General features: G+C 40.0%; 1 protein-coding gene across 1 annotated transcript; it reads left to right on the forward strand.

Moving 5' to 3' along the window:
• The first annotated feature begins 6,969 nt into the window (after positions 1-6,969).
• On the forward strand, positions 6,970-7,274 carry LOC123860240 (cornifin-A-like). Its single transcript, XM_045899010.1, has 2 exons — positions 6,970-7,090; positions 7,129-7,274. The coding sequence occupies exons 1-2, from the start codon at positions 6,970-6,972 to the stop codon at positions 7,272-7,274; spliced, it is 267 nt and encodes an 88-aa protein (XP_045754966.1).
• Positions 7,275-11,000: the final 3,726 nt, after the last annotated feature.

An 11,000-nucleotide genomic window follows, 5' to 3' on the forward strand; every position in this document is an offset into this window, starting at 1 on the left:
CTGGCAATTTTTATAACTTAGAGAGAGAGAGAGACAATAAAATCTGTGAGGAATTCACGAGACAAGGAAAACTTAACTTGGGAGCTTCAGTCAGTAATGGATTCTAAACAGAGTTTGGGTTGGAGTGGTAAATTAGTAAAAAGTAATAAGGGTTGTTATACAGTCTTCTCTGCTCTAAATTTCCCATCTCTGGTGATAAGGGTGTCTCTTTACCCCCTACTACAGGGAGAGTACCTTTCACACAGGGAGATTTATTGCCTGCTTTCAGGGGGATGGAAGAAGGCCTGAATGTCCTTTTTTTGTTGTTGTTCTCTTAAGTAACTTTTATTTAAAATAACCAATATGCCAAAGTGGGATCTTAAACCATCTTAACTAATTGTTTATATTTTGTTACATTAAAATCCATTGGTCTGGGAAGAAGAAGTAAAATGGTCTTTATTTGCAGACAACATTACTGCCTATGTAGAAAATACCAAGGAATTTTCTTTTGGATCCTACAACTAATAAGTGAGTTTAGTATGTTTGCAGGATACAGGATCAACACACACACACACACACATACAAACCAATTGCATTTCTACGTACTAGCAATGAAGAAGTAAAAAGTGAAATAAAAAATGTGATGCCATTTAAAATCACTCCAAAAAATGAAATACTATAAATCTAAACAAATGTGCAGGATTTGTATGATAAATATAAATAAAATGGGTGAAAGATACCAAAGAACACCTTGATAATTTGAGAGACATAATGTTTGTCTATTAGATGTCTCAAAATAGTAAGAATGCCAAAACATCCTAAACTGATTTACAGGATTAACACAATTCTCAAAATCTCTGCAAGGCTTTTTGTAGACATAAACAAGCTTATTTTAAAATTCCTATGGAAGTTAAAATGTCCTAGAATATCTAACATAATTTTGCAAAAGAAGAATAAACTGGAGGGAATTGCTTTTTCCAATGATAAATACTGCATAGCTACAGTAATCAAGACAGCATAGCACTAGTGGATGATGTACACTTGGATCAATGGAACAGAGTAGAACATCAGAGAGACATCCACACAGATATACCCAATTAATGTTTTATGAGAGGGCAAAAGCAACACAACAGAAAAAGGATCACCTTTACAACAAATAAATAGTGCCAAAGCAATTGGGCAGTTATAGGTGAAAGAAAACCTCAAGTTGAACATTACATTTTATACAAATACTAACTCAAAATAGATTGTGTACCTAAATAAAAGACATAAAACAATAAATTATTTTGAAATAGGGGGAAAAAGTCTTTGGGACCCAGGACCAAGCAAAGGGTTCTTTTTTCAATCTCCATCATCTATTTCACCCATCCCACACCCCCTCCCCTCCAGTTACCATCAGTTTGTTCTCCATAGTAACAGTCTTTCTTGGTCTGTCCCTTTCTTTCTTCCTTCCTTCTTCTTTTCTTTCTTTCTTTCTTTCTTTCTTTCTTTCTTTCTTTCTTTCTTTCTTTCTTTCCTTTCTTCTTTCTTCTTTCCTTCTTTCTTTTTACCATTTGCTCCCTTCTTTTGTATCTTAAATTCCACATATGAGTGAAATCATATGGTATTTGTCTTTCTCTGACTGACCACTTTTGCTTAGCATTATACTCTCTAGCTTCATCCATGTCATTGCAAATGGGAAAATTTTGTTCTTTTTATGGCTGAATAATATTCCATTATATATATTTGTCAGCTCTTCTTTATCCATGCAATCAACATGATACATCACATTAATAAAAGAAAGGAATATTCATTGGGACATATATACCAGAAAATGAAAACATTTTTACACAGAAAGTGGTACATGAATGTTCATAGCAGCTTTATCTGAAATAGCCCCAAATTAGAACTTACCTAAATGTTCTTCAAAGGAGGAAGGATTAAAAAAGCTATGGTACATTATTACTATGGAATACTATTTAGCAATAAGAAGGAGTAGAATATAGATACACACACCACAACAGCTTGAATGACCCTCAAGGAAATTATGCTGAGTAGAAAAAAAGCTAATCTTAAAAGAATACAAACTGCATGATTCTATTTATAACATTTGTGAAATAACATCATTATAGGGATGGCAAAGAGATTAGTGAGGGATGTAGGGGGAGGAGAAGTGAATGTAGTTATAAAAGGGCAAATGAGGGAGTCTTGAGGTGATGGCAAAGTCATGTCACTTGATTACATTGGTGGTCATGTGAAGCTACACATGTGATAAAATTGCATCAAGCTATATATGTGTACACACACACACACACACGAATGCATGTGTAACTGGTGAAATCTGAATAAGCTCAGTGGATTGTACCAAGGTCAATCCCCTGGTTTTGATATTATACTACGATCATGCAATATGTATACATTTCTTTGTACCTTTTTGTGAATCTATAATTACTTGAAAATTAAAAGTTAAAATATATATATAAAGCCTGAACACAGAAACTGTCATGAGAATCCGTCCAAATGTTAAAGAGATCATTCTTTCCCCATATGTGTTCTTAGCACCCTTGTCAAAAATCAGTTGACTATGTATGTGTGATTTTATCTCTGGACTCTCTATTCTGTTCGACTGGTCTATGTGTCTGTCTTTATGCCAGTGCCATACTATTTTAATTATTGTAGTTTTGTAATACAGTTCAGAATCAGGAAGTGTGATGACTCTAACCTCGTTCTTCTTTCTCAAGATCATTTTGCCTCTTCAGAGTCTTCTGTGGCTCTATATGGCTATTATTTTAAAAACAAAATATGAGTTTTGATAAGGTTATGGAGAAATTGAAACCCTTACATTTCCATTGTTGATGGAAATGTAAAATGGTGCAGAAGCTGTGGAAAAAGTATGGCAATTCCTCAAAAAGTTAAAAATATAACTACCATATGATCCAGACTTCCCACTTCTGGGTGTTTATCCAAAAGAATTGAGGCCAGCATCTCTAGGAGATATCTGCACTCCCATGCTCTTTGCAGCACTGTTCACAATACCAAGATGTGAAAACACCACAGGTTCCCCCTGACAAATGAACGGAAAAAGAAAATGTGGTAGAGACTCAAAATGGAACACTATTTGGGCTTCAAAAAGAAAGAAATCCTGCCATTTGTGACAACATGAATGAACCTGAAGAACAGTATGCTAAGCAAAATAAGCCAGTCACAGAAGGACAAATACTGTGTGATTCCATTTATATGAGACATTTAAAATAATTAAATTCTTAGAAGCAGAGAATACAGTAATGGTTTTCATGGGTGAGGGGGTATGAGAAATGGGGAGTTGTTACTCAATGGATAAAAGTTTCAGTTATGCTGGATCAATAAATTCTAGAGATCTGCTCTACAATGTAATGCCTATAGTTAAGAATAAGGTGCAGTGTACCTAAAACTTAAAAGAGTAGGTCTCGTGTCAAGTGTTCTCACCACACACACCAAAATGAGAGACAGAGACAGAGAGATAGAGACAGAGGGAAAGAGAGAGAAAGAAACAATGGGAGGTGCTGGATATGTCTATGTTCTTGATTTTGGTGATGGCATCACAGGTGTTTGCAATGTCCAAATTCATTTAACTGTACTTGTTAAATATGGAAAAAAAATTGTCTCAGAGGGGTTTTCCCTGGGTTTGAAAGAGAGAAGAATTATCTATTAGTTACGGGGAAATGTGGCCATCAGGCATTAACTATTCAAGCCTGCACTTCCTCAAATGCATTGAAAATTCCCACAAATATCTCATGCTGTGGCATCCTGGAACCCGGGATCAAGAGAGGAAAGGCAGAATCCAAGGGAATGTGTGGAAGTGGTCCATGAAGACATGACTGGCAAAAGGGCAAGATCCAGACTGAGAGTGTTTAAAGGTACCTAATGCCACCCACAAACATACAGGTCCAAAGCAAGGCCCAGGTCACTGATGTGGGGAGAGTAGCACCTCCTGTCATTCACATTCTCTATGGGGTCCGTTTCCTTAGTCAGTGTGGCACTGGTGAAGAAACCAAGCTTGTCTCAAGAGTAGAAAGAGCCTTATCACCCAGCCACTGACTGTGCTTGTCCAAACAAATAGGAACACTAGTGTTGGGGTGAATTCAAAGTTCTAGAGGCTGATCCCAGTTAGAATGAATAAGACATGGTTAGGACAAAGCAGGAGAGAACCCACCCAGAGAAGGAAGATGGGAAATAAGATTTTTCTTCTAGAACCAAGGCCCATAATCAACATAGGACACAAGAAAGATCCAGATTCATACAGAGGTCAAGAAACAGGTTTTTCTGGAGCTAAGAATCCCAGCTGGAGCAGCAGGTCTGCTAAGAAGTGGTTTTGATTGAGGAGAGGGACTGAGACTCACCCTAGAGGGTGGATAATGTGATACCAGAGACTAGAACTTAGGTGTGACAGTAGTACCTGCACCACCCCAGAGGGAGCTGGTTGGTTAAACACTAGCAGAGAGGGAAGAACATGGGTGGAGAAGGAAGTAGGCAGCAAAGATGATGAGCCCTCACCCCTTCTTAGCCTATGCCATGAGGCCTGTTATAAGATGAATCATTTTCAAGAAGTCACTTTATGGTTGTCAAAGCAATATATAGACATCTCTCTAAAGTATTCTGTTTTTTTTCTCCTTCTTCTTCTTCTTCTTCTTCTTCTTCTTCTTCTTCTTCTTCTTCTTCTTCTTCTTCTTCTTCTTCTTCTTCTTCTTCTTCTTCTCCTCCTTTTCTTCTTCTCCTTTTCTCCTTCTCCTTTTCTCCTTCTCCTCCTCCTCCTCCTCCTCCTCCTCCTCCTCCTCCTCCTCCTCCTCCTCCTCCTCCTCCTCCTCCTCCTCCTCCTTCTTCTTCTTCTTCTTCTTCTTCTTCTTCTTCTTCTTCTTCTTCTTCTTCTTCTTCTTCTTCTTCTTCTTCTTTCCTCTTTTCTTCCCTTCCTCCCTTTCTCTCTTCTGTGAACCTGCACATCAATCAGGGAAAACAATAGTTGCCCACTGCCTGGGTTTTCTCAATATTTGCTCAATCTACCAAACAGCATATGAGGATAAAGTACAAGTAGGGTTTTGGGAAACTGATGGAAGGAGCTCATAGTGGTGGCGGTGCCTGAGGGCTCAGGTTCATGGAAGGTAACACAGAGGTAGAGCAGTGGGAAGGGAGGAGCTATCCATATACCTGAGTTGTAAGGATGTTTGGATTTCCCAAGGCTCATGCCTAATAAGAGATTTTGCTTTGAGATCAACTCTGGATTAGTGACCTCCATTTCATGTTACCCTGATCAGAGGATATAGATGGTGTATGAATTCAGAAAATCCCATTTTCTGATCCCATGAGAGGGAGATTCTTCAGGGCTATGCCCCATGTTGGACAGATCCAGTCAATCCTGACTGTTCATCCCCAGTGACATCTACTACCTGTAGTCAGCATGGCATCTGAAGGGTCTCACAGAGTGAAGCATTTCTATTTTAGCCTTTCCTGTCCTGTCCCAGGCCTGGATCAGCTGAGAGAGGGAGAACATGAGATGATTCACTTGTTGCCACCCTTCCCATCGTCTCCAAGAGGAACCAGTTGTGCTTGCTATTCATCTCCACATTCACTTAGAAGACTAAAATGCACAACAGAATTAATCTGAGCTAAATATCAGGGTCCTGGCCAAGAGATGTGGTTGTTTCTGTTCCCAGAAGCCCAGAACTTCCACCTGATTTAACTTGTCTCCACCAGAGAATCCTGTTACGCATAACAACCTCACCACAAAGGGTAGACTGGGAGGACAGGCCCAGGTGATATCATTGTCAAACAGTAGGTGCCCAAAAAATGTTAAGCCAAAGATTTTCACTACAAAAGCTGGAATGAAGATAGAGTAACCCTAAAAAATCCCACTTTCCTAAGGCAAGGTTCATATTCTGTATAAAGTGCAAGCTGTCCCGAGACTCCCCACCAGACCTGAGAAGCCTGTCAACGTGAACTTCTCTGCATGCCTGGTAAGTCTCTCTCCTTGGATTTTATCATTATTTGCTTGATGGTATTTTATTTTGATTGGGTTATCTTTGCCATGATAGGATATATTTACTTTAAATGTAATGCAATTTGTGTTTAAGATGACTTGATAGATCTTTTTTGACTTCTCACTCAGATTACAGCTGTGGAACTTGGGGTCAGAAAGGAGAGTGGCTTCTGTTGACCATCTGTTCAGTTAGCAGGAGAATATGAACTACAACCCATGCCCAGGGCACTTGTAGTGACATTTTAATATTCCCTATAGTAACTGTGGATAACTTGCAATATCGAAGGCACTGCTTTGGCAATTTAGATGTTTAAAAGATATTTTCTTTACTCCATGAACCTACCATCCATCAGAGAGCAAAATACACAAGCATAATTTGCAAATATACTGCATGGAAGGTACTGTACTGTGGCAAAATGAAGAAAATGATTTGGCAGAGAGTGTCTAGGAGGAGAGCTGTAATGGGTGAGCATGTGTGGACAAGCCGAGATAGAATGGAAAACCTTCCAGAAAGCATGCATGGTGCAGATGATGTGAACAAAGGATCATAGGCGGGATCATGTGGGCTCAAGGAGTTTTATATAGAATTTTTCTATGACAGCTAAGGCACCCTATGTAGGAGACATGAGAGAGTAGACTCCAGACTTTTGACTTTATCACCTTTTCATATTATTGAAACCTGGGACCTCCCTTCATTCCTAGGAGCTGGCCATTGTGTTGAGTTGCTAATGTAGATTTTCAGGATCAACAGGAGAAAAGGAAGCATAGACAAAGACTCCACTTCCATGGAGCAGAGTAAATCACCTGTAAGCTTCTCCTCCTGAAAGTGCATAAGAACCACCAAAGTTTCCTTCAATCTCAAAAGCAGGGAAGCTGGAAGAAAGAGAGTTTCTTGTTTCTAAAGGGGCATGAACTAAGACATATTTCTCATTGAACTTGGCTTCTTTGTTTTACCAAACCACCAAGTTGGTTTTGTCTGTAGGTCCAGCCTCTTGTAAAGCATGAGTTCCCAACAGCAGAAGCAGCCCAGCACCCCTCCTCCCCCACCTCAACAGCAGCAGGTGAAACAGTCTTGCCAACCTCCACCCCAGGAACCATTTGTTCCCGTTACTAAGGAGCCATGCAACACCAAGTTGGGAACACCAAACTTCCTGAACTGAGCTACCCCCAGTATCCCGAACCAGGCCATCCCATGATTCCTGAGCCAGGTCACACCAACCTCCCTCAGCCTGGCCAAACCAACATACCAGAACCAAGTCCCTCAACCATTATTCCAGGCTCAGGCCAGAAGACCAAGCAGAACTGATGTGGTCCACAGCCCTGTCCTTGAGGAGGCACGCCCTTGAGGAGCCATGCCCTTGAGTTGCTGACCACTGGATGCTGACTACCTTCTACCCTTCTGCTTTTGTGTCTTCATTGCATAGATGATCTAATCAGTACATTCTCACCCTGGCTCAGTCTCTCTCTTATTTGCATTACAAAAATATATCATATGACACTTTCCCTTACATACTCTGAGCCTCTGAATTATGCAGAAGGCCTTAGTGGCTTTGCTGACCCTCAGTTGCTCAGGATTCATCTGGATTGGAAGAATACATGTTTCCTGCTCTGCTCCCATTAAATAACTTGTACTTCCACTCCTGATTGTTTGTATCATTGGCTAAATCTGCCCTTTCTTCATTCTACCATCATGAGTAGGACCTATAGACAGAGAAGTTACTGTAGACATCATTTTTCTAATCGTGGTACCGTGTGCTGCTATGAGTGTGCATGTGGTTATATTTAAGGGGCATCCCTGGAATGGCAATAGCTGTTTTATTTTTTATTTATTTTTATTTTTTTAAGATTTTATTTATTTATTTGTCAGAGAGAGAGAAAGAGCACAAGTAGGGGGAGCAGCAGGCAGAAGGAGAAACAGTTTCTCCACTGAGCAAGAAGCCTGATGTGGGACTCAATCCCAGGACCCCGGAATCATGACCTGAGCCAAAGGAACCACCCAGGCATCCCGGCAATAGCTGTTTTATAATGGAACCCAAAGGCTATCATTCTGGGCAGCCACACCTGGAGCAGGGCTCTCTTCTGGCATTGGACTCATGTCTTAGTTCCAATGGTGCTTTCTCAAGCTACCTCTCATCCTGAGTACCCTGCCCCTAAGACTCCTGTTTATTCCCTAAAATTACTCCTACATATATGAACCTGATATTCTGGTTTTCTTCACCCATTTTACCTTCCAGATACCTAGCACATGCAGACACACACTCATGAGGCACATTCATTGTAAATAGCCACACACTCACTGAATCACCCACACAGTTTCCACACTCACTAGTTCAGGTAATGTTATCTTTTGCTGGGGACCCACTGTGTGTAGCCAGGCCTGAACCTGTACCAGGGAAAGTGATGGGAGGATACATAGTGCCTCCCCTTGGAGAATTTGCATTCTTCTTTAGGAGGGGAAGTATTCATGTCCTTCTCATAAAAACACACACACAACCACATGCACATGCATAAGCACACATACACCTGCAATAGTATCTCTCCCAAAATAACCCAGAGGAAGCTATTTATTAAGTGACTAGGAAAAGAGGGGATTAATTAAGATAGGATTACAAGGTGACAAGTAGTTGTCAAACTCGCAGCAGTGGATGATGTTACTTAGGTCTGTAAGGTATACATCTTTGAGGTGGTTTCATGTCACTGCTGATTTCAGTGGTGAAAGTGTCCAGGGCCACTCATAATTAAACAAGCTAATCCGAAGTGGGGAAATGGGCTCTACAATACACAACTTATGAATATGGTTGAAACATCCTAAAGAAGAGTTTGGTAGGGAAGAATCAAAAGTTTTGAAGATCACCTGACTCTTGAGCCAATTTTATTCCAGGAATTTATTTTTAGGAAATATTTATGCATATACACAAAGATTTTATACATCAAGATACTCACTTCAGCATTGTATCTAATAGCAAAATTTTGATAACTATCAATAGGTAATGGTTTCAATAACTGATGGGTGTCTATGTATTGGGATTGTACAGCAGCCATTAAAAACAATATTGTAGAAGAATGGTTAGTCTTATTGGAAAATGTTCAGATCATATTAATAACACAAGCAGACCCCAAACAATACAAACAAAAAAGAGTCTTTTAATAATGTATACATGTGTGTGGATTTATAGAAAAAATACCTTGACACTAAATACAGTAAAATATAACTGGTTATTACTGGTTACTTTTATGGGAGTGTTTCTTTCTTTCTTTTTTCTTTCTTTCTTTCTTTCTTTTCTTTCTCCTTTTTTGAATAGCTCTATTTTTCTACACTATACATTATATAATGTTATTTTATGGTTTTTAAAGCTTTCTACCATAATATTAAAAAATATAGAAGTCAGTGAAAATGTTGCTGATTAGAGAAACTGTATGTCCTGCCCATCAGAACATTCCTGAGGCACTGCAGCCCAAGAGTGGAGGATCCTTGTTGGAGTAACCATGGTGTCTCTCCTCCCCACATATCCCCACCTCAGTTCTCCATCTTCTCACAGGGACCCTGGGGACTCCAACACCTCCCTCACACTCAGAACCCCAGGGTCCCACATCTTGCTCACTGACTTGGACAGCTGATGCCAGTCAAGTGTTAAAGGAGGATTTGTTCCCTTCCTGTCTCAGATCCTTGTCTTCCCTCAGCTGCTCTTCTCCTCTTGGCCTGGTAAAATTGTCTCCCATGGGACTATTTCAGTGTAAAGAGATTGAGGTCCAAACCATGCAGTTTGGCAAACTTCAGACCTACAGCCTGTTTGTTCATGTAAACTGTGCAGATAAAGAAATGCACATTTGGTTTCTCTTTGTGGTTCTTCTTTGTTTTTCTTACCTTCACTTCCCTTTGTCCTACAGAATTATGACTTTTAAAAACAGATTCTTCCTGGCTCAGATAGAAAGTGGTGATTGAGTAAGTTCTCTGTACTTACTTATCTCTGACTCAAAAAAGTGTCATTTCTGGGTGTTTACGTCAATCACTTTTTAATTTATTCTTTACTAAACCCCAGCTTAATTTTCTCAATTCTCCCCCCTCTCTTCTGTCTATTCTTTTTTATGTTCTATATTGGACACCCCTCCCATCCCTACTATCCCCACTTCCCCAGAACCAAGTGGCCTGTCTGGGCTTTAGAGTCTTATTGGGCCCATCTGACCTTTGACATGTTTTCAGGCACAACTGCCAGGGCTGAACTGCCTTGCACTCCCCACTCCAGGGCTCTCATCACACCCTGAATGCTGGACCACACCTGACTTCTCTGCACTGTAAGCATCATAAAGGCAGGAACAGTCTCTGTCCAGCTTAGGGCTGTCAACTCAGGGCCCAGCCTATCACCTGCCAAATGGTGGGAGCTTATCTAATGTCTGCTGAGATGCTGAGTGGCTTATATTTTCACAGATGATGCTGTGGATTTGTGGGGAACATTCCAAACCTCACTTACTGATCCTGGATAACTCCTGTCCTCTGGTAAACCTTGAGCTTAAACTATCCCAACCCTATTCTGCTCCTACATCTAAAGCAGCAGGACTCAGAACTGCAAACCACCTACTCTTTCCTGTCTGTACCTACAATACTTTTGGAAAAATGGATTCTGTATCTTCTAGAACACTGGGAGCAACCTGTGGGCAGGTTTTTCTCCCCCAAATCTTCTGAGAGACCCCTTCTCCATTAGAGTCTGTCTATTTCCCATGTAAATTTCATGAGGACAATAGGGGTTTAGGAATAGAAGACCCACACCACTATCCCAGTGAAAAAAATTATGAGAAATATGATAGAATTTTCTAGAGCTATGGGACATAAGATATAATGATCAGTAGTACATTAGCCTATATTTTTTATGAAATGTAAGTTGTGGCTTTATTTTTCTATGACTGTTTTTAAATATTTATCTCTTTTTCATTAAGATTAACAAAACTCAGAGAGATCTATGAGCATTTTGTTATAAATCAGCCAATGATGATACTTTCATCGTGCCACTTCTACCTGGATCTATTACTTAAAAAT

Source organism: Mirounga angustirostris, unplaced genomic scaffold (assembly GCF_029215605.1).
Source record: "Mirounga angustirostris isolate CCGP_5_RB_7025 unplaced genomic scaffold, mMirAng1.0.hap1 SCAF_4, whole genome shotgun sequence".
Taxonomy (NCBI): Eukaryota; Metazoa; Chordata; class Mammalia; order Carnivora; family Phocidae; genus Mirounga; species Mirounga angustirostris.